Source organism: Neophocaena asiaeorientalis, unplaced genomic scaffold (genome assembly GCF_003031525.2).
Source record: "Neophocaena asiaeorientalis asiaeorientalis breed wild unplaced genomic scaffold, Neophocaena_asiaeorientalis_V1.1 scaffold302, whole genome shotgun sequence".
Classification (NCBI taxonomy): Eukaryota; Metazoa; Chordata; class Mammalia; order Artiodactyla; family Phocoenidae; genus Neophocaena; species Neophocaena asiaeorientalis.
In genome coordinates this window covers 999,344-1,023,413 of record NW_020174038.1, presented here as the reverse complement: position 1 = coordinate 1,023,413, position 24,070 = coordinate 999,344, and the positions used below count along the sequence as shown (strand labels likewise).

The following is a 24,070-nucleotide window of genomic DNA, read 5'->3' as shown; positions in this document are numbered from 1 at the left end:
AAAACACTTCCTTCACATGAGGGATCATTGTAAGGCCTTTACTAATGTTAACTCACTGCACGGGCAACGGTCCTTTTTCACAAACGAGGACACTGAGTTTAAGCTGCCAGCCCAAGCTCACATGGTTAACACGCTAATGGTTGCGTGACCATGGGATGCACTTCCTCTGGATGTCTGCTGGGTGAGACCACAGTTGGTGGTCCTCTGAGCCAGTCTGAGCCGGGGCTTCTCCTACTTGCAGCCGAAAGTATCCTGCCAAGCCCACGTGCACAGCCTGCCTCACTCCCCCGGCCTTGTCCTCTCCAGCCCCGGGGATGTCTGACGAGCTTGGGGAGAAAGATGCACTTTTCCCAAACACTAGTTTACAGTCGGGAGCCTCCAAGATGCCCCAAGGGTCACAAAAGACAACGAGTCTGGTTTTCTGTCCACAGACGTGCAGGCAGGAAAAGAACAAACACCAACATGTGCAAAAGAAAAAGTGGTGCGACAATAAAATGGAATTAAACCCCGAGTCAGGAGAGGAAGTGGGCCCTGCTCTGGCTTCATCCAGGGAAGGTCAGTTACCAGAAGCTCAGGTAGGCCTTCGGGCTTGGAGAAGGGATGCATTTTGGAAAGTGAGATGAGGAGCCTCCCCTTGGGAGGCCCGGGGTGGTGGCGGGAGATGACGGGCAGATCCCCCCCGGACTAGTCCTCCCAGCCTGTGCGTCTCAACCTTGGCCATCAGAATCGCCTGGGCTGGGAAGCCACACCCCAGCCCAACGACATCAAATTCTCGGAGGACGGGACCCAGGTGTGGGCGATTTTGTGGCCGAGGCTGAGAAACACTAAGCAACAGCCTCATTTTAACTAGGGTCTCCCCCCTCCCCTGAGGGTAACCACCATTGTTCCGTGGCCCCCAGCTACCAGGCAGCCTGCCGAGTACTCCTCATGTTCTCACGGGTCCTCCTCACAACAAATCACAGGTTTTTAGCAAACAGGGAACTGAGGCACAGCCAGCAAGCAGCAGGTGCGGGACTTAGGCCCGAATGGACCAGAAGCCAAGCTTCTTACAGCCATGCCACACACCTCAGTGATTCAAATGACCTGAGAACTAGGAGAGGGCAGAAATTTCCAAAAGGCCCAAAAGGGTATCCGGGCTGGGTGGGCAGAAAGAGGGGACTGCCGTCGGACTGGGGAGGAGGGCCCAAGAGGGAAGCGGGGCTCCTGGGATGGCCAGTCTGGGGAGACCAGGCCTTCGTCGACTAATGAGAGCAGATAAACGAGGGAACCAGGCCAAGGGCCCCAGAGGCAGAGAACAGATGTCCAATTCTTCCCTGCAGCCTGCTCTCCCAGGACTGGGGGAAACAAGGACACGGGGTTGGCTGAGGACCAGGACCTACCTGCCTCTGAGTTGTTTTGTTTCTGTCTTGGTCCTTCCCTTCTCTTACCCCCTCCTCCACCTCCCTCCTGAATACCACATGAAGGGGAATTTTGAGGGACCCTCTCCACAAATTCCCCAGATGGGACCAGCCAGTTAGACTGGGTTGAGAATCACCACTTCAACTGCGGGAAGAACTCATATGAATAAATGATGAGAAACACCAAGATCTCCCTACTCCCTGGAGATTAACAGACAAAGGATGCAAACAATTTATAAAACAAGGAATGCCACTAGGAAACAAAAAATGGAAAATGTTCAACCACACTAATAATTTTTTAAAGAGCAAATTACTGCCTATGTAAAAATTAGCAACAAGTACTTCAAGTGATAATAATTAATCCTGGTAGTTTGAGGTGAGACTGGTACCTTAACACATTAATGACAGTGTTGGCAATGACAAAGTGACAATGAAAATGTTCACATCTTTTGACTTAAGAATACCATTTCTGGGATCTAACCAGAAGAAAAAAATCCAATCCATGGCAAAAAACCTTAAGCACAAATGTGTTCACTGCAATGTTATATATAAAAGCAGGAATCTTAATGAGGAACACTAAAAGAATAAGAAAATAGAACCATTAAAGAATGGTCACGAAAACCATTTAGCAACTTGAAAAAAAGGACTGTGATGTAACATGAAGCGACACAAGTAAGTAATCCCTAATCTAGTTTCTGTCTCTATTAACTTGCCTTTCCTGGACATTTCATATAAAAGGAATCATACAACATGTGTTCTTTTGTCTGGCTTCTTTGAAATGTTTCAATTCGTGATGTTTAACCCCTGTTGTAGCATTTATCAGTGCTTGCTCCTTTTTATTGCTGGGTAGTACTCCACTGTACACATCTATCACATGTGTTTATCCATTCATCAGCTGAGGGTCACTTGGGCTGTTTCCACCTGGAGGCTATTGTGCATAATTAATATTCATGTACAAGTCTTTGTGTGGATATATGTTTTCATTTCTCCTGAGAGGAACTGCTGAGTCATATGGTAATTCTATATTTAACATTTTGAAAAGCTGCCAGGCTGTTTTCCAACACGACTGCACCATTTTACATTCTCACCAGCAATGTATGGGGGCCCCGATTTCTGCATAGCCTTAGCCACCTGATTATTTATGTCTTCTTGATTCTAGCCAGCTCTGTGAATATCATTTGAATTTCTCTAATGACTAATGATGCTGAGCATCTTTTCATATGCTTACTGGCTATTTGTATACCTTCTTCAGAGAACTGCCTAGTCAAATCATTTGGCCATTTTAATTGCAGTACCTTTTTTTTTTTAACACTTTATTTTTTAGAACAGTTTCAGGTTCACAGAAAAATTGAGCAGAAAGTACAGAGATTTCGCAAATATCCCTGCCCCCCATACACAGCCTCCCCCATTATCCACATCCCCCACCAAGGTGGTACCTTTGTTACAGGAGAACCTACACGGACACGTCACTGTCATCCAAACTCCATAGTTTACATTACATTTCATCCTTGGTGTTGTGCATACTATGGGTTTGGACAAATGAATAATGACGTATATCCATCGTTATACCATTATGCTATCACACATTTTCACCACCCTAAAAATCCTGTGTTCTGCCTGTTAATAATCCCACCCTCCCTCCCTAACCCCCAGAATCTGATCCTTTCCCTGTCTGCAGTTTTATCTTTTCCAGAATGTCATATAATTGGAATCAGACAGCAAGCGGCCTTTCCAGACTGGCTTATTTCACTCAGTAATATGCATTTAAGGTTCCTCCATGTTTTTTCACGCTTGATAACTTGTTTCTTTTTAGTGCTGAAAAATATTCTGTTTTCTGGACATACCAGTTTATTCATTCACCTGCTGAAAGACATCTTGGTTGCTTCCAAGTTTTGGCAATTATGAAAAAAGGTTCATGTGCAGGTCTGTGTATAAACATACATTTTAACATCATTTGGGTAAATATGAGGAGTGTGAATGTTGGATCATGTGATGAGAGTGTGTACGCCTATTTTTGTAAGATACTGTCAAACTGCCTTCCAAAGCAGCTGTACCATTTTGCCTTCTCACCAGCAATGAATGAGAGTTCCTGTTGCTTCACATCCTCGTCAGCATTTGGTGTTGTCAGGTGGTGGATTTGAGCCATTCTAATAGATGTGTAGTAGCATCTCATTGTTTTCATTTGCATTTCCCTGATAACATGATGTGGAGCATTTTTTCACATGCTTGTTTGCCCTCCGTGTATCTTCTCTGGTGAAGTGTCTGTTTAGGGGTTTTGCCTGTTTAAAAATCAGGTTGTTCATTTTCTTATTATTGAGTTTTAAGTCTTCTCTGTATATTTTGGATAACAGTCCTTTATCAGATGTGTGCTTTGCAAAGATTTTCTCTCAGTTCGTGGCTTGTCTTCTTAATTTCTTGACAGTATCCTTTCACACAGCTGAAGTTTTAATTTTAATGAAGTCCAGCTTAGAAAATCTTTCTTTCATGAATTGTGCCTTTGTAGAACCAACCAGGACCCTAAGGGGTCTTCCCTGGGACAGACCCCTCCCCCCACATCCTCTGCTTCAGCTCCTCTCTGAAGTACCCAAATAATAGTACCTGATGCACATTTCCTGAGTTGTTCTACAGATGCCAAAACCCCCACTAGATAGAAGAGGTTAACTACTTGACCATGAGTACATAGCCCCCCAGGCCTACTACAGCCTAAAGACTGATCATGTGAACCCCTGTGACACCACCCTGTGACCTCACCAATCAGAGATGATCACTTACCCTGGGACTCCCTTCCCTCACCTTACCTCTCAAAATGCTTTGCTGAAAACCATCGAGGAGTTCGTGTGCTTTGAGCATTAGCTATCCCGATTCCTTGTACAGCACGCCCTGCAATAAATGCTGCTCTTTCTTTCGCCACAACCTGGTGTCAGTTGTTTGGCTTTACTGAACGCCGGCGAGTGGACCCAAGTTTTGGTTTGGTAACATTTCATGTTGTATCTAAAAAGTCATCACCATACCCTAGGTCATTTAGATTTTTTCCTATGTTAGCAGTTTTATATGATCCATTTTGAGTCAATTCTTGTGAAGGATTTAAGATCTGTGTCTAGATTCTTTTTTTTTTTTCCTGCACGTGGATACCTAGCTGTTCCATTACTGTTTGTTGAAAAGATTATGTTTTCTCCACTGTATAGCCTTTGTTTCGTTGTCAAAGATCAGTTGGCTATATTTACGGAAGTCTATTTCCGGGCTCCCTGTTCTGTTCCATTTATCTAGCTATCTGTTCTTCCACCAATACCAGTGTCTTCATTACTGTAGCTTTAGAGTATGTCTCAAAGTTGAGTAGTGTCAGTCCTCCAATTTCATACTTTTCCCTCAATATTGTGTTGGCTTTTCTGGGTCTTTTGGTTATAAAGTTTAAAATCAGTTTGTCAATATCCACACAATAACTTGCTGGGATTTTGACTGAAATTGCTTTGAATCTACAGATCAAGCTGGCAAGAAATGACATCTTGACAATGTTGAGTCTTCCTGTGCATATATATGGAACACTGCCTCATTTACTTAGTTCTTTGATTTCTTTCATCAGAGTTTTGTAGTTTCCCTCATATACATCTTGTACATATTTTGTTAGATTTATACCTGCTAATGTAAATGGTACTGTTTTTAATTTCAAATTCCACTAATTCATTGCTAGCATATAGGAAAGTGACTGACTTTTGTATAAATAACCCCATATCCTGTAATCTTGCTATTCACCTGTTAGTTCCACTTTGGGGTCTTTTTTTTTTTTTTTTTGCATTACGCGGGCCTCTCACTGCTGTGGCCTCTCCCGTTTCGGAGCACAGGCTCTGGACGCGCAGGCTCAGCGGCCATGGCTCACGGGCCCAGCCGCTCCGCGGCATGTGGGATCTTCCCGGATCAGGGCACGAACCTGTGTCCCCTGCATGGGCAGGCAGACTCTCAACCACTGTGCCACCAGGGAAGCCCTGGGGTCAACTTTTTATCAATTCTTTCAGATTCTCTACATAGACAACCATGTCATCTGCATACAAACAGTTTTATATCATCCTTCCCTATCTGTATACCTTTTATTTCATTTTCTTGCATTAGCCAGAACTTCCATTAGCTAGTACGATGTTAAAAGGAGTGGTAAGAGAGGACACCCTTGTCTTGTTCCAGCTTAGCTGGAGGGCTTCTAGTTTCTAAGTATTCTAGTTTCTCACCGTTAAGTATGATGTTTAGGTGTAGGTTTTTTGCATAAGTCCTTTATCAAGTTGAGGAAGTTCCCCTGTATTCCTACTTTGCTAAGAAAGTTTTTTTTTTTTTTTTTTTTTTTGCGGTACACGGGCCTCTCACTGTTGTGGCCTCTCCCGTTGCAGAGCACAGGCTCCGGAGAACGGCATGTGGGATCTTCCCAGACCGGGGCACGAACCCGTGTCCCCTGCATCGGCAGGCAGACTCTCAACCACTGCGCTACCAGGGAAGCCCCTGCTAAGAATTTTTATCATGAATGGGTATTGGATTCTGTCATGTATCATGTGATATGACCATGTGATTTTTATTCTTTAGCCTGTTGGTATGATTGCATTATTTGGAAACAGGGGTATTTGTTAAACTATGGTACATGCCTATAACAAAATATAATTCTATCATATATGATTTTTTAGAACATATGACAATGTGGAATGTTATCTGTGATCACCTAAAAAAAAAAAACCCCAAAAGTCGTGTATCTTATAGAACAAGATATACAATATGATCACAGTTCATTTTAAAAACTAGTATATGAAAAAAAATGACACATGCAAGGGCATATGTATGTGCATAAGACAAAAGGCCTTGTAGGATTTATACCAAAATATCTAAAGCAATGGGCTATGCTGGGTTAGAGAAGCCTCTCTGGTAGCTGGTAACAAGCCAACGTGAAGTAAAGCAAAAAGGGTCATTTGACATGTAACATCTAGAAAAGGCAAATCTATAGGGACAGAAAACAGATTGGTGGTCGTCTGGGCTGGGGCAGGAGTGGGGACTGACTGCAAATGAGCACCAGGGGCCTCTCTGGCCCCATGTTCTACAACTGGATTGAGTGATAACTCCATAAATCTACTAAAAACCACTGAATTGTACACTTAAAATTGGTGAATTTTATAGTATGCAAATTACACCTCCATAAAACTTTAAAAAGAAGGCGGGATGATTTACTATAAAATGGGATGGATGTAAGGGGAAGCCTTCCCCAATCCTGAGGGGGAGCCTCAGCCAGCCTCAGGGAGAGGCGTCACCAGAAATCTATCTGAAACTGTCTCAACCCTTCCTGTTCTCTAGACTGGCCCATAAACAAAATAAAAAACAAAAAACCGTGGCCACCTAGAGCTCCTGCATGCACTCTGGCCTCGAGGTACGCCCTCACTGCCTTCCTAGCATGGATGAGGTGTCCACCAGCTACAGCCCACCCAGTTGCCCCAAAGGGGAACAATTCCAAGCCGGGCAGCTGCCCTCTGGGTGTCACAACTTCACAGGCTTTTCCATAATGACCCTTTTGGTTGACTATACTTTGGTGCTTACCATCCCCCTCCCCTCGGGAACCACATATCCCAGTATTTGTCCTTGTGAAGTGCTCCCTCCGGTGTGGTCTAGAAGTTCGGCCACGTCACTGGCTCCGGCTGATGGGTCAGCAGTAAGCACGATGCAAGCAGAGGCTTGAGAAGCACTTGCAGTGGGGTCTGTCTTCCTGGAAAGTTGGAAGACTATTCCTTCTTGGAACCCAGCTACCTCGCCATGAGGTGTTGTAAGCAGTCCCACGGGGAGGCGGGAAGAGAACTGAAGCCCCCCGGCCAGCACCCCAGCTGAGCTCCCAGATGACAGGGGCTGCCCCAGTGCCCCAGCCGGCACCACATGGAGAGAACCAGCCAGAAAACCCTCAGAATCCCAAGAGAAAAGAAACTGCTATGGTGTTAAGTGGCTAGAGTCTGTGGTGGTTCCTTACGTAGCACTAGGTAACACAGACATCCTTTGGCCTCTTGGTCACCAGAGAAGTCCTGGTGAGTGTTGAGAAGGACCACCTGTAACACCGAGTGCCCGGCCCACCTGCCCAGGACACCCTGCTGTGCTCCTGGGGAGGCAGGAGCTCTTGCCAGCATCTTACTGAAGGGTGACAGACAGGCCCTCACTTAAGCTCAGGCCACTGCGGAACCCACTCTAAAAGCCGCTTCCTCAAGGAGATATGAACCTAGAAGGCTACGACGCATTGTCTGGATACTAAGACCAGGGGTGCAAAGTCTGAGTAGCAGGGTACTGACGTATCCTCAGTGAACCTCTCTATAAGACACGTACTTGCAAAGTGAACCCTGCCTGCCTTAACTAAAAGTTAACCTTGCCAGAAACAGGACTTATGTCCATGGTATTCCTGCCCGAGTGCCTACAGAACCTGAACAGGAGCAAAGAGCAGACGCCCCCAAATCCTGGGACACTGTGCAAACCAACTAGTCAGGATGCTTCAGAAATGTCCACATTCACAAAGACTTGGGGACTGTTCCTGATCACAGGAGACAAAAGGAGCCTGACAGCTGAATGTGACATGCAATCTTGATCTTCTTTTGCTATAAAGGGCAGTATTAGGACAATCAGTGAAATGTGAATTAGGTCTGTACAGTAACAGCAAGAGATCAAGGTTAACTTCCCTGATTTTGTCACCGTACAGCAGTTAGGTAAGAACATTCCTAGCTTTTATTAAGGGTAAAGGGGGCACAGTATCTGCAACTTACTTTTAAATGGTTCAGAAAAAAGTGTGCATGTGCACACACATGTATGTGTACAGGGGGCACAAACGTGTGAAATGTTAACATTTAGGGAACTGGGATGAAGGGTACCTGGGAACTCTGTACTCTTTTGTAACTTCTCTGTCAAGACTGAAATTATGTCAAAATTAAAATAAAACATTTCTAAGATACTGTTTGGTGAGTCATTCCTTTTGAACCTTTGTTCCAACCACCCAGCTGGCTCCAGAAAGGTCTTCCCTCCAGTCTGAACAGGGCTAGTTACTGCTTTTTGGCTCACACACGCCTCTGAACGTCTGATGAAGTTTCAGGCCCCTCCCCCCAAAAAACATTCACACTCACACTCACACACACCTGCCTTTGCACACGACCACGGACCCTGACCTGGGAGCCCAGCAAGGAAAACATGGAAGGTCAGAGTGGGAAGCGAATCAGCTCTGAATCCAGGCCGCCTGTCAGGGTCCAGGGGCTTTAGGCCCCGGGGAGAGTTCCTCCCCAACGTCACACACCCCGCAGGCAGGGAGGAGCCGGCGCCAGGACTGCGGTCCTGTCCTCTGCTTTCTGTCTGTGTGCCCTGGCACGGACTTACTCATCCTCTCAAGCCCACTTTCTCTTCCCTAAAATTGAGGCAACGGCACGACCACCTCATGGAGTCGCTGGGAGAATTCAGAGCTCAGAACAGGGCTCACGTTTTTCCTACTCCTAGCACCTTGTACCTTGTCTACTCAACGATGCCCACCCCCGAGCCCACCAGGCTGGGTGCTGGGTGCTGCTCAGGGCAGCCAGTGGCACAGCCAGGAGGCCCCGCCTCAGGCTTACGCCCCAGAGGCCCCAGTTGCCAGCAATTCTTGTTTTTCCTGATACTCTCTGAGATCAGGCCTTTGTTTTCCATCCCACTTGGAGCCCACTGCCTTTTGCTAGACATACCTTTGATTTAATGTAGCCTTTAGCCACATTCACTTTAACTAGAATACTAGACATTTTGGCCAAACGTGAACATACGAGCAGTATATCTGCTTTTCAGCCGCCACTCACCCTCACCTGGAAGTTCTCTCTCAAAATGACACGAACTATAAGGTGTCACTCAGAGTGCAGGTTGGTCTGTCTTGAAGCCCTGGAGTTTCACTGCGGAGGAAAGTATGAAAGGGGAGGTCCACGGACACACACACACCCGGGGGCACGTACGGGCTGGGGCTCAAACCGCCCGTCTCCCACAAGTGTCAGCTCTTCCTCGAGCTCTGGGGTGAAAAAATCCATCACTTTAGCCATAAAACAGACACACTCAGATAGTAGAATATAACACACCTGTAATCTTAAGAACCTAAACCTTAAAGGCCAAGCAGGCGGCAGGTGACAGCCGATCCCTCCCAGCCTGTTGGGGGTCCCCGCAGGGTCAGGTTGGGAAATGCTGATTTTGACCCTGTGGAAGGGGAGAGGGTGAGGAGGAGCCCAGAAGACTCCTTTTTGGAGGCTGACCATCACTGCTTTGATCCTGGCACCTGAGTGACTCGGCATGTCCAGCCTGGGGCCTCATGCAGGAGAGGGGAAAGGGAGCCCCGATCCCAGCTAGGTTAACAGAGATAAGCGACAGGACAGCTGCAGACTCTTCCTGCAGGGACGACACACATTACCCTGGAACGAGGGGATTCAAGCTCCCTCTAAGCACAGCTTCCAGAACAGAGATGCTGTGGTCCACGGAATACCAATGCAAACTTTGAAATGTGCAGAGTTTTCTAGAGAGTGTTCAGCCTTTTTTGGATTCTCAAAGGGATTCATGTCCCCAAAAGATAAGAACTACCGCTCTTAATTAAAAAGAGTTTGAAAGTAAACTGATGAGATTGAAGCTCTGGACATGGGTTGTCACAAGGAAAGATTTTTATTTGAGAACGTCGGATACTTCTGGAAATGTTCCTGCTAAATCCAAAAACACCTGACAGTCCAGCTCCAACACTCACAAACCCACCAACAGCCTCGTTCCGCAGACAAGACGGGACCGTCCATGGCCGGCTCCCCTCCCACCGCCGCTCGCCTCCATCCAGGGGCACAACTGAAATGCCAGGCCACTCAGCTACTCTGGCCACAGGAGGGGAGAACGGGATCCCGCCTCCCAGGCCAGGGCCCCGGTGGGGGATGCTCACGGGGGCACAGCTGAGGCAACGTCACACACAAACACCATGACCAAAGTCAGTGAGTGCCCGAGGAGTCCCCCTGGCTTCAGTGACAGCACAGCCAGGCTGGGACGGGCTGGCGTCCCCCGTGTGATCATCTCACCACCCCAGGACAGCACAGTGCCTCTGAAGGAAGCACCGCAGGAACCCTTCACCGCGATCACATTTCTCACACTTTAAACGGGACAGAATCTCTCTCCCTAAGAACATCAGTTTGGACCTTCCTGGCTCAATAGGCTGTTGGGCAAAGGACAGCACACCTGCCAGTCTTAGTTGACTGTGGAGTCCAAGGTGTGGACAAAGGCCTGTCCAGAAAGGGCTGGACAGCGACTCAGCCAAAGGGGCGCCCACTACTGACGCCACTGCCCACGCTGCTCTCAGCTCAGCCGAGATCAGAACCCGCGGTGAAGCGAGCACCTGCTGCTAGGGGTCTACTGATGGCCCTTCTCTGCGAGCATGTGTGCCCTCTGTGAAGAGGTGCACTCACATCAGCGTCGCAGCCGCAGGAAGAACGCGTGTTTACACTCCGCGCTCTCCAAGGGGTAATATTTATCGTAAAAATCTAAAACATATTCTTCAGTCTTGAATCCAAACTTCTGGTAGAGCAGCATAGCAGGGTTGCTCGCTGAGACGTGAAGGGTTACGTCCTTGCCCATGCAGGTCTGCCGAAAGAGTGGAAAAACACAAGGTGAAAATGAAAAAGCCGGAGGGAAAATGAGTGGGTGAAGTAACTTTTAAGTGTAGGCAGTCAGTTACAGAAACCAGAGACACTGGGGCCTGAAGCTGAGACACTGCAGCACCAGCAACAGCAGGAAACCTGACCCGTCTCTGCCACCACCAAAACACTGCGCCGAAACGTTCAAGGCCAAGGAAACAGACGGTAAGCTGGATGTGTTCTTTTTCTCTTTGGAGCAAAGAGCCAACAGGGATATTTCGCTGTCAATTGTTTTATATTCAATTGCATTTAAATACATCAAGCATATCAATACCAACATCACAACAATCTTGAAGAAAGAGAGGACAAGAGGAGACATTCTGCTTTTAAAAACCAGATGTCATCCTACAAGGGAATCGTAAAAATTCCCTGCCTAGACCTTCTAGATGTTAAATTATGTAGCCAGATATGAAATATTAAGACTTCTGTTTAATTATACAACTTGAATACCTTATACAGACATTCTGAATCCCAAAGACACTCTCATCACTCCCAAACTTCTCAGAACTGAGGTTTCTGCATTTAGCATGGGCCTAATCCTAGGGGAAAAGAGTGATGCTTGCTCTGTCAAGTCTAGGCAAGTTCTTAGATTCTTTAATTAGCTACACAGAAGAAAGTACTCCAAAAGTCACATAAATTCAGAACTTGCTCTTTAATGAAGAGCCACTGAGATCCTGGACTTGATGAGTTCCTGAGATTTTACAATCCCAGGTCAAAGGCAGACAGATACCTTCTCTTCCCTGCTTCCCTCACATTCTGCATCCAAAGGCATTTTTAGGACAAGAAAGAACGACAAGCACACCAAGGACGACAGTCCTCTTTACGCTGCAAGTTGGCACAATCCCAGCAGCCCTGTCACCGAGCACAGCTGACCGTCTGGGTGGTACTGTGTCTGGGCCGGGGTTTATGGTCTGGCTGGGGGCCAGGCACCCACATACAAAGACGGACACTCCTCCTCCCAGCCAGGGAGGCTCAGTAAGGACTGGGTGTGCTACCAGAACATCACACCCCTGCCCTATCCACTGGCGTTGCTGGTGAAGGAGGAGGCAGGAGCCCGTGGCCATCCTACCAGGACAGGGTGGACAGGGGGAGGTCGGCCCTGCGCACGGGGTGGGTGAAGGCAGGGTGTGGCGGGGATAATGGAGACAGCCTCACACTAACTGCCAAGAGAGGAGAGGAGAATGCAACTCCTCGATAAAGGGTTCTCACCAACATCTGGGAATTACTGAGCAAGTTTCATTAAAAACTGGAAAAAAAAAAACACTGAATCATCTCCATCTTCTATTTAAAAAGAATCTTGCCCACGTGACACACAATGCTCCATACCCAATGGTTTCTAAATAAGCTACCAGATAAATTCTGGGGGAAAAAAAAAATCCTTGCATGTTTTTCTGGTGTTAGTATATAAATATATGGTCTATTTTCCTCAAAGGTGATACAGATATATCAAAGGATGAATTACCTAGAAGGTTCACAGCAACAGTAAAATAAAAACAAGCAACATTAACAGAATGCACATACCACTGACTGACAGTCTGGCTAAAATGTTTAAAATTACTTAAGAACTAAAAGTCACTTCTCACTTCCACTTCTCAGAGTCACCGCGGTGGTGATTCCAAGAGCAGCAGCAGTTACGATACGGACGGTACAAGTGCTTTAGGCTCCCACTTGTGGTACTTTCCTCATTTCATTTACTACACATGGTCACAAACTGATTTCTTTGAAACCTCGGTCTGAGGAGTGACCCTCTTTTAGGGGGTGAAGGCTTCTCTCTGGGTGTTAATAACCTCGTGAGCAACACAGACCGGCTCCTCTTCACTGGCGTCACCCGGTGCTGGCCTCCTCCTCCTCCAAGCCTTTCAAGGAAACCCAGAGGCAGGTGGGCAGACAGTGAGCAGAGACAACATACCTGAATCAGATGATAAATCATGAAAGTCGCGATCCCTGCTCTTCTCCACTCAGGATGGACAAACAGAAATGAAATGTACGCTTCGTTGTACTTCACATCGGGGACCATGAAGCCAAAGGCAATGATGACTTTCTTATAGAGGACGACGACGCTGAAGTCCGGGTACTGCAGGCACTCGGACAGGTCAACACCTACGGAGAGAGGCCAGCAGGGTCAGCCCAGGCTCGGGGGCTAGTGAGCAACAGGCCACTCAGTCTGTGCTTTCAGCTGCATCTGCGTGCTAAAACACCCATACTGGAGACAGAGACATTACCATAGACACCACACATTCAGATCATAAAAATAAAAAAGTGAATTTTAGAAAATATCAAAATTAGCATCGCCTGGTCTACGTACATATGTTAAAAGAAGAGAAGCAGGACAGGGTGGGTAGGAGAGAGCACACAAGCTCAGAACTGGACGCACCTAGTGTTGCACTCAGCCTCCGGGGCTGCGAGTGCCAGCTGGTGCATCCCTAAGCGCCCCGCCTCGGTATCTGCCTTGGGTAAGATGAGAGATACCCAGACCCCAGGGGGCTGAGGAAAGATCCCGAGACCGCCCGTACACAGACAATTGACAAGCTCTTTAGTACAAATGCCACATTTTACAATAAAGGAGTAAAATATAACATAACTCCATGTTTAACGCTTGGAAGGCACCCAGTGTAGAGGCAGGAAGTAGCAGACACTCCCAGAATGCTCCTTTCAGCCCCATCCCAGCCCCCACCACGTGCACCGTGACATCCTGACAAAATCTCATCCAGCTCCTAGAAGACACGTATTATTTCCTTTACATTCCAAAGCAGTGCAGTAAAACAGATCCACAAAGAACGTGTTTATATTTAGCAATGAAACTGTGTTCCTTTGATCGATGGCTTCAGAGACAATATGTTAAGGCTGATAAAATCACGAATCACATTGGATTTATTCTTATTTTCAAAGTCTGTGGTTGGGGTATTTGGCTTTTTTTTTTTGGCGGTACGCGGGCCTCTCACTGTTTTGGCCTCTCCCGTTGCGGAGTACAAGCTCCAGATGCGCAGGCTCAGCGGCCATGGCTCATGGGCCTAGCCGCTCCGCAGCATGTGGGATCTTCCCGGACCGGGGCACGAACCCGTGTCGCCTGCATCGGCAGGCGGGCTCTCAACCACTATGCCACCAGGGAAGCCCAAGGGGTGTTTGGCTTTTTAAAAAACAACTTTTGGGACTTCTCTGGTGGCGCAGTGGTTAAGAATCTGCCTGCCAATGCAGGGGACACGGGTTCGAGCCCTGGTCCGGGAAGATCCCACATGCCACTGAGACCATGTGCCACAACTACTGAGCCTGCACTCTACAGCCCGCGAGCTACAACTACTGAAGCCCATGCACCTAGAGCCTGTGCTCTGCAACAAGAGGAGCCACTGCAATGAGAAGCCCGCGCACCACAATGAAGAGCAGCCCGTACGCAGCAATGAAGACCCAACACAGCCAGAAATAATTAATAAAAATAAATAAATAAAAACAATTTTTGGCTGTGCTAACACTCTCAAAAGGACCAGCTAAATAAACACACAGAATTATTACGCAAAAATCACAAGTGTCCAAATACGCCCAAGCTACCAGCCTGTGTGGTACTGATGGACATTACCTGGGATCTAGACACATGTGGAAGCAAAAGAGGGTGAATCATTTATTCTGGAACCAGAGACAAACAGGGAAGAGGAACAAACAAAAACACTGTTTATTACTTTAACTGTTCGCTTCTTCTTGACCTTAGGAAAGAAAGAGATGTTTATATTTTAATATTTCTATGTTAGTAGAGACAAACTGAATGAAATCATATAAGGTTTGGGGGTCACACGACATACACTAATTTTAAAAACTGCTAAAATGAATGACACAGAAAATGGATCTGCCTAGTTCGGGAGGGGAGAACATACCAGGCCAGAAAAACTCCTGACACATGGAGTTTATCGTCGGGATGTGATTTGGCCGGACATAGCAGTAATCAAGAGGTGCGTCCGGCTCTGGCGTCCAGTGAGGGTCACTCCTGTGTAGGTGGGAACGAATCTGGGACAGCAGCTGCAGTTTGGGTGGCTTTGTTTCATAATCACGCCTCCAGAACCCAGAAAATAAACAAACTGAAGTCAAGAAAAATACCCATTATTCCCAGCCATTTGATTCACAAAACTCTTTGATCTGCTTGAAATTTTAACTTAATTTGCACTACTTTATATATGGCGGCTGACTTAACAGCTACAATACATTTCTGGTATGAAATTTAAAATTCATTCTATCAATATTTGTCAGACTCAACCCCTCAGTACCTGCCAGGAACTCTACTAGTGCTGGTAAGCCTTGATGAACAGAATGGGGAAACAGAAACAGCATCCTAATTCAACGCTCTGAGTGCTGGGACACAGGACAGAGCCCAGGAGAGGAAGGCCCAACCCTGCCAGGACAACTGGGGACCAGGAGCTGGAGGAGGCTCGCATGCTGCTTCCCCGCGTCTGCCCGGGAGGGCGGGGCTGTGCCAGGAGGACCGCATGACTGGGGGCTGCAGAGCAAGCGTGGTCAGCAGAGACAACTATCAATCATGCACAGCCCGGTGCTGGGGCCTCTCCAGCCAGCTCGGCGTCCAGGGCGCTGCCTACACAAGGAGACTCATCAGCAGTCCACAGACCGACTGAGACATCATCCCATTTTTTCATTTCACAGACTAAATGTATATAGAACTTTGAAATTTAAAACAAAACAATGAGTATGATAATCATAATGAAATCTAACAGAGTTAACTTATCCTTGCCTTTTATGTTTCTTTCAAAGGACCATCCTTTCTGCAAAAATGTACAGTTGAAACAAGCCAAGGATGAGACTGGACACAGAGCACAGACTCGGTCCTTGCTGATGCCAGCTCACAGGTCTTGGTCTTTATTCGCTCCAGTGGGGGAACAGGGCTTGAAAACCACAAACATTACTCCCCGCGACACACTCGACATCACAGCTCTTCTCTGTATACCTGATGTAAGGCTTTAGGATCCGAGAAGTGTAAGGGCTGACAATGCTCTGGTCCACAGCCATATCTTCCGACCCCACCAAACGGTACAAAAACTTCGTGGTCTGGTGCCGAAATCCTTTCCTGGATGGCAAGGCAGTCTATGAGAAAGACATGTTAGTTATATAAAAATAAAATTACTCAAAGGATTGGTTTAATTTCCACAGATAAGTAGTACTTACAACATTTTTATGTGTCAGAAAGTAAGTCTTTCCACAGGACTTAACTGGAAAGCTCAAGGTTCAATACAAACTTCATAGGTACCTTGACATAAAAATGGATATGAAAAACTAATCCCGGTTTAATAGTTTAAAAGCAAAATAATTTAAAAATTTTTAAAGTTTTGTAAAGATTTTAAGAGATTTAGACAGGTGAAATGCAGAATTGATCCCTGGATTTACAGCCTCTCCAGGTTTCATGTTGTCTATAAAGGCAGTCAATCCACTCATCAAATGTTCACCAGTCCAAGCATCAGGGGGGAGGGGTAACACACCTAGGCTTCCTGTCTCATGAGTGGTCTCTGTTATCACAGGGGCGTGGGGGCCAATCACTGCTGCATCTGTATGTGGATCTATTACAATATGTCTCTACCAAGTAAATCTGACAAAAGTAGGACTGCTGCAGATTATCATCCGTAAAACACAGCATGAGCGGAGAGGCCCGACCAGAGGGTCAAGGGGGACACAGTCCTGCTCCTCCAGAGGATGTCCCCACAGAAGGGCTGCAGACGTCTGCTCTCCAGGCACTGCTGCTCCAGGGCCCTCGGTCATGTCGTAACAGAAAATTAGGGTTTTATAGCAAAGAGCTCAGATGGAAAGATTAAAAGGCACATTTATAAAGTGGTTTGCCAAGGGTTGGATGAAGTTTAGAAACCTGAGTTGTTTTTGTAGAAACAGCTTGCTCTTAGCATAGAAAATAACTTTGTTGGAAGAAGAGCAAGAATTCTTTCCTTAATAATTTGCTCTGATTACTTTCCCAAACCGGACACCAAAACTTTCAAAGGCCAACTCTGAAATTCTTCCAGGACTTTGCATTTCAAAGTGAAATTCAAAGTTGTGGTATACAGTTTCCAAATATGGCTCAATGCTTCCTCCTGTGCCTGAAGGTACAAGTGTCTCCCCATATGGAAAGGCGGAGCCAATGTCCCCTCCCCTGGAATCTGGTGAGCCTGGGACAGGCTGGACCAGTCAGAACATGGCATAAAGTAACATTCTGGGACTTCTGAGCCCAGGCCATAAGGGAGCCGGCGGCTTCCACTTCCTCCCTCCTCGAGCCCAGCTGCCATGGTGTCCAGGCGCAACCACTGAAGGGCTGGCGGCCACATGGAGACAGGCTCTGGAGGACCCAGCTCCCAGCTGAGTGGAGCCACAGGGTGCCCCTTCCTTCAGCACATGAAGGAGAAGAACACCCAGCTGAGCCAGTCAACCCACAGACTCAGAAGAAGAATTAAATAGTTACTGTTTTTTGTGTGTGTGTGGTACATGGGCCTCTCACTGTTGTGGCCTCTCCCGTTGCGGAGCACAGGCTCCGGATGCGCAGGCTCAGCGGCCATGGCTCATGGGCCCAGCCGCTCCGCGGCATGTGGGATCTTCCCGGACCGGGGCACGAAACCGTGTCCCCTGCATCGGCAGGCGGACTCCCAACCACTGCGCCACCAGGGAAGCCCAATAGTTACTGTTTTAAGCCACTAAGCTTTGGGCTGGTTTGTAATGCAGCAGAGATTACAGCAGCCCCTGAGCCCATGAAACAGCATCAGCTTAAATGGGAAAGTGAGGTCTGTGAAAGACCTGGATGCACACAGTCCCCACCCCTTTCCTCTCCCTTGCTTCCACACCAGTTTAAACATCCTCAGCTTCTGCCTGGAACACTACTCTAGAATCTACTCCTGGTGAAGGTGCTGTGAAAACTGCTGAAATGACAACAAAGGACTTAGAATATTGCAACTTAGTTGACAAAGCAGCAGCTGCAGGGTTTAAGACGACTGGCTCCAATTTTGAAAGAAGTTCTAACTGTGGATAAAATGCTATCCAACAGCACTTCATGCTACAGAGAAACTGTTCATGAAAGGAAGGGTCAATCAATAAAGCAGACTTCACTGTTGACTGATGTTAAGGAACTGCCACAGTCACTATGATCAGTCCACAGCCATCAACATCAAGGCAAGACTCTCCACCAGCAAAAAGATTACAACTCACTGAAGGCTCACATGATGGTTAGTACTTTTTAGGAATAAAGTATCTTTTTTAAAAAAGAATAAATTTCTTTTATTTATTTTTATTTTTGGCTGCATTGGGTCTTCATTGCTGCATGAAGGCTTTTCTTTATTTGTGGCAAGCAGGGGTTACTCTTTGTTGCGGTGCGCAGGCTTCTCACTGCGGTGGCTTCTCTTCTTGCGGAGCACGGGCTCTAGGCACACGGGCTTCAGTTGTTGTGGCGCACAGGCTTAGCCCTGCACCACGGCTCGAACCCGTGTCCCCTGCATTGGCAGGCGGATTCTTGACCACTGCACCTCCAGGGGAGCCCCAGGAATACAGGATCTTTTAATTAAGGTATATATATTGGATTTTTAGAGATAATACTATTACACACTTGTTAGACTACACTATACTGTAAACATAACTTTTACATGCATTGGGAAACCAAAATATTCACGTGACTCTCTCTGTTGCAATATTTGCTTTAATGAAGTGGTCTGGAACTGAACCCGAAACATCTCTGAGGTCTGCCTGTAAGCACTCAACAAACAATGTTAAGGATAGGTCTCTTCAAAAAACCAAATGAAGAGATAAAGAAGTAATGGCGTCAACATTCATATTAGGAGTCCAGAAGGGGAGGAAAAAAATAAAGGAGGAATGTATTTAAAGAGCATGATGAGGAATTTCCCAAAATAAAGAAGCATGAGTTCCCCTTCGGGTTCCAGTCCTGCATGTAAGGAGCTCGGAAGTCCTCACTCCACCATAACAAGGAAAAGGCTGCACAAGCTGAAAATCAACAACTCTTCTCCGACCCATCAGAGAAGTAAGGTCACAGGGCAAACCGTTGCCTCACAGACTGGAGACAGACAAGTGGATACAGAGGTTCACAACCTACTGGAGTAAGAAGCCTCGGGAAGCAGTGCCGGGAGGGGAAAACCTTACCTGCAATCGATGAACTGCTGGCGGCTCAGTGGGGACAAGTCTGAGAGAACAGAGACCAGGGAGGCCCCGCACTTGCGTGAGTTCTACCTCTAGGAGGCTCTACCAGGTGCTCACTGTGAAGATCAAAGAAAAATCCCCTCCTGCTGCCATTGGCAGTAGCTCATTTTGAACTGTCAGGGTATCTGTGCTCCTTAACAAGGCTGCCCTCAGGCGAAATTATTCTGCCAGAGCCTAACCTACCTGAGGGAAGGGAATAGCCAGCCCCTGCCCCCTCTAGCCACCCTGTCCCACCTAACTGGGGAGGAAAACTGAGAAGCCCTTGTGGAGTCTCAGCCCAGGGGCACACGCTCACTTAGAGACCGAGGACCAATCCGAGGACTGTAGAACACCTCCCCACCACATCACTAATGGCCTATTCCCACAGTGCCTTGTACCCAGGACACCATCCCTGGCTGTCAATTACAAGGCAAGCTAAAAGGCAAAAACACAGTTTGAAGAGACAGAAGCATCAGAACCAGACTCAGATATGGCAGAGATGTTGGAATTACTGAACTGGGAATAAGTATGATTAGCATGTTAAGGGCTCTAATGAACAAAGTAGAGGTTATGAAAGAACAGATGGGTAATTTAAGCAAAGATGGAATTTATAAGAAAGAATAAAAAAGAAATGTTAAGATTAAAACCACTGTAGCAGAAATGAAGAACGGCTTTGATGGGCTCACTGGTAGACCGGACGTGGCTGAGGAAAGACTTCCTGAGCTTGAGGACATGTCAACAGAAAAGCTGCCAAAACTGAAAAGCAAAGGGAAGAAAGAACGGAACAGAATATCCAAAAACTGCGGTACAACTACAAAAGGTGTAATATATGCATAATGGGAATAGCAGAAGGAGGAAAAAGGAACAGAAGAAACACCTGAAGCAATAACAACTGAGAATTTCCCCAAGTTAATGAGACACCAAACCAAAACCACAGTCCCAAGGAGCTCATAGAATAAGGAGGATAAACGCCAAGAAGCATGTCGGACACGTGTAACTGAAAAAGAAGAGGTGCCAAGCAAGATAAATGAGAGCAAAAAACACTGGAAACGCATGAACACAAGTCAAGATCAAAAACAAAGGGAAAAATCGGAAAGCTACCAGGACATGGGACAATAAAAAAGGAGGCCACCTACAAAGAAACAAGAGTAAGCCTGACATTGTGGCTCCAGGAACGACACTACAGCAAGACGATGATGGAGTAATAATGCTAAAACATTAAAAGAAAAAATGACAATTTTATATCCAACTATGTTAGCATTTAAATGCAAGAGTGAAGTGAAGATCTTCTGAGGCATACTGGTTTAAAAATTAACCTCAGGGCTTCCCTGGTGGCGCAGTGGTTGACAGTCCGCCTGCCGATGCAGGGGACACGGGTTCGTGCCCCGGTCCAGGAAGATCCCACATGCCACGGAGTGGCTAGGCCCGTGAGCCATGGCTGCTGAGCCTGTGTGTCCGGAGCCTGTGCTCCACAACGGGAGAGGCCACAACAGTGAGAGGCCCGCGTACAGCAAAAAAAAAAAAAATTAACCTCAAAAAGACCGTATTTTAAAGAACTATCAGAGGAAGTACTCTAGCAAGAAGTTAACCCAGAAGAAGCAATGGGAAGTGAGACTGAGTGAACACTTTAGTGAGATTTACTGGTACCTAAACAAGCAACACAAAAGAAAAAAGGCAAAGGAGAGCACGCAAAGGTATTTTTTTGTTTGCAGGGTGAAGAGCACATGATAATATTAAAAAATTAACAGAGAAAAATCAATACATGTCTTAAGTTAGGACCTATAAAAAGAATAAAAATAGAACATACAATTTTCTTTATAGAAAAGATTCAACATCACAGACTATTTTCTTTGACTAGATATAATTTGACTAGAAATTTCACTAGATAATTTGACTAGAAATTAAATATAATTTGACTAGAAATTAAATCAATTACTAAAAGATACTGTAAAAATTCTCATGTATCTAAGAAAACTATGAGCTATTTACCACTAAATAACTCTTGGGTTAAAGAGGAAATGCTGAGAAAAATTATGAAACACAAAGTACTGACTGATAAAAAAATCACATCATTTCAAAGGTCATGAATCATGGCTAAAATATCATAGGGACAGTTATAGCTATGAATATATTGATCAGAAGACAAGAAAGAGAATGGATTGAACAAATGCATTTACGGCGGCTCCCCTATGTAACTGCATTAAAGTGATACTAAAATTCCAGGTTAAGATGGGGGATTAAACATAAACATCCAATTTTATTTCCTCCCAGAACCCAACTACAAGAAACAGACTTTAAAAAAAAAAAAAAAGACAAGCAGGCAAGAACAAAAAGATCAGGAGAAGAAACCAAAGTAACTGGGAAGCAGATGGACACAAAGTAGCAGATTTAAAGCCAAAATCCCAAGCTGGCTTTCAGTGAAGTGAGAACCGGCCCAACCTGTACTGCAGAATCCTCCTAAATTACGCAGGTGGCAGCACCAGGTTCCTCTGGAACTGGGAAAAACTAAGGAGCAGGTAAAAGCTGTGGGTGAGGCAGGAAGGCCCCAAACCTCCAACCCCTCTCCCACCCACAGGGTGGCTGCCCTCCCACAGGAGTCTGGGGCCCAGATCTACAGAAGGCCTAACCAGGCTCCGGACGGGCAGCTCACGTGGCACTGAAGGGTGAGGCCTGCACCAGCTGAAGGCTGAGACCCCCCTCTCCCGGTGGCCACAAGGGTCCCGAGACTGAGGAGTCTTCTACAGGGACTCTGACTGGCCTAAGGGCCTAAAGGAAGTTATACTGGGGGTCCTCGGCCGAGGACTGACTGGCCTAGAATTCCCAGTTCAACCTAGCTTTCCCGAAGACTCTGAAAGCACTGCTCCACTGCCGGCTTCCTTCCAGTATTGCTGTTAAGCTGGCGCTCAGCTTTACCCAGCGCTAGCTGGGGATTCTGGCTCTAAATTCAAGGCCTTTCAGACTCACAAGGTCTCAAAGTTTACTTCCCGGGCAGCTTTCCTCTGGAAGCCACTAGGATGTGCTTCACTAAAGAAGGGAATAAACCTATGAAAAGGTAAAGATGGGGAGCAGGAAACAGGGGGTTCAATCCAGCAGAGGGGAAGATGGGGCTCCGGCGAGGGGAGATGCCAGGACCACGATGACGGCCAGTACAGAGCGACAAGTGTGACTCAAGGGGCAGACACCCTGAGGCTACCGTCACTAAGCCTCTGCCCCACTGGACCGTCTTGTAAACCTGAGGAGGCTTGTCCGTGCTCAGCTTGGTTCACAACGCATGTGAGGCTCCCCTGCTCCCTCTACAGACTCCCTGGGTCAGCGGAGGACACTTACCCCACAGATAACCGCCCTGACCTCTGACAAGCTGGAGGGAAGCACGGCAGCCCTGATGCAGGACAGGGACCCAACCCCCCGGGACCCACCTCCCGGCAACCCCGACCAGATTTCCGCACATTCCCTGGTACACACTGCAGCCCGCTGATGCTCAGACTCCCAGGACTCCTTAACGACCTTAACTACCGACTTCCCCAGGAAGGGGTCACGTCACGGCAGCTGAAGCCAGAACACGACTGGATGAGTTTCCTGAGGCTGCCGTATCAACACTGCACAAACAGGGGGCCTTAAACGACAGAAATGTTATGTATTCCTTCTCTCATGGTTCTGGAGGCCAGAAGCCAGCCATCAAGGTGCCAGCAGAGCCGTGGTCTCTCAGAAGCTCTGGGTGGCAATCTATTCCATGTCCTTCTCTCGGCTTCTGGCGTGGTTGGCAAGGCTTGCTGCCCCTTAGCTCTGCAGACACATCACTCTAAAAGCTGTGAAAGCTGCCTCAGTCATCACATGGCATGTCTCCTGTGTGTCTCTCCTCTTGGAAGGACAGAAGTCACACTGGGTTAAGGGCCCAACCTACTCCAGTGTGACCTCAGCTTAACTACTTATACCTGCAAAGGCCCTATCTCCACATGAGGTCACATTCACTGGCATCAGGGGTCAGGACTTCAATATACACTTTTGGGGACACAATTCAATCTACATCAGTGACCCAAAAAGCCCGTAAAGCTTATCTTCTCCTGGAAGCCTTCATCTAATAGCGGCAATTTCCTCGCACAGCTCCATCTGTGCTTCCTACTTAGTTTGCAAAACAAATAAACAAACAAAAAAACAACTAAAAGTACATTGTTTAGGGATAAAGACGTTAAAAAGGCAGAGGAATGATTAACACTGAAAGTCAGAAAGTAGCTCCCTCTGGGGGGAGCAAGCAGTGCCCAGAAGGATCTTTAAGGTGTTTTTAATGCCCTGTGTCTTAACCCAGGAGCTAGATTCATAGTTATTTATCTTATTAACCTCTAAATTATATCCATATGTTCTATGCATTCTTCTATGGGTACGATGCATTTCACACTTTTAAAAATTACAACGCATTTCATACTTGTAAAAATTAAGTATAGGGATTAAAAAGACAAACCTATGAGCACAAAGAAGAGGTGAGCAGATGACAGCAATGAAAGCATATGAGTAACTGGCAAGTGACTAAGACCAGCAGAGCCAAAACCTAAGGCAGGCTAGACTCTGGCGGCTCCAAAGAGATTCTGAGGCAGCCAAGGGTGGAAGCTCTGTCCTGAAAACAGGGAAATTCAGGTGAAGTTTAACAATAGCGTGGTCAGCTCCTGATCCTCCCTTTGAGGCTTCTAGGATGTAGGCAGGCAGGTTACTACTTCCCAGGAAAGGAAAGCTGGGAAATAGGGAAATAAAGAAAATTAAGGGGATCCAGCTACAGCAAGCGTCTTTGGCAAACTACAGACCCCACAGGCCAAATCCAGCCTGCTTTTGTAAATACATGTTATTGGCATACAGCAACGCCCATTCATCATGTATCAT

At 46.7% G+C, this 24,070-nt stretch overlaps 1 protein-coding gene across 4 annotated transcripts in view; it reads right to left on the bottom strand.

Annotated features, from left to right (window-relative positions):
* Positions 1 to 10,023: 10,023 nt before the first annotated feature.
* KAT14 (lysine acetyltransferase 14) overlaps positions 10,024 to 24,070 on the bottom strand; it is a 37,746-nt gene continuing 23,699 nt past the window's right edge. For 3 of the 4 annotated variants that reach the window (XM_024753707.1, XM_024753708.1, XM_024753710.1), the window contains 4 exons: positions 15,993 to 16,129; positions 14,914 to 15,098; positions 12,960 to 13,150; positions 10,024 to 10,997 (listed from right to left, as the gene is read on the bottom strand). In XM_024753707.1, coding sequence (XP_024609475.1) covers positions 10,824 to 10,997; positions 12,960 to 13,150; positions 14,914 to 15,098; positions 15,993 to 16,129 — 687 coding nt within the window. In that variant the 3' untranslated portion in view covers positions 10,024 to 10,823. The remainder of the gene's footprint in view (positions 10,998 to 12,959; positions 13,151 to 14,913; positions 15,099 to 15,992; positions 16,130 to 24,070) is intronic. The other variant, XM_024753709.1, reaches the window with a different exon arrangement.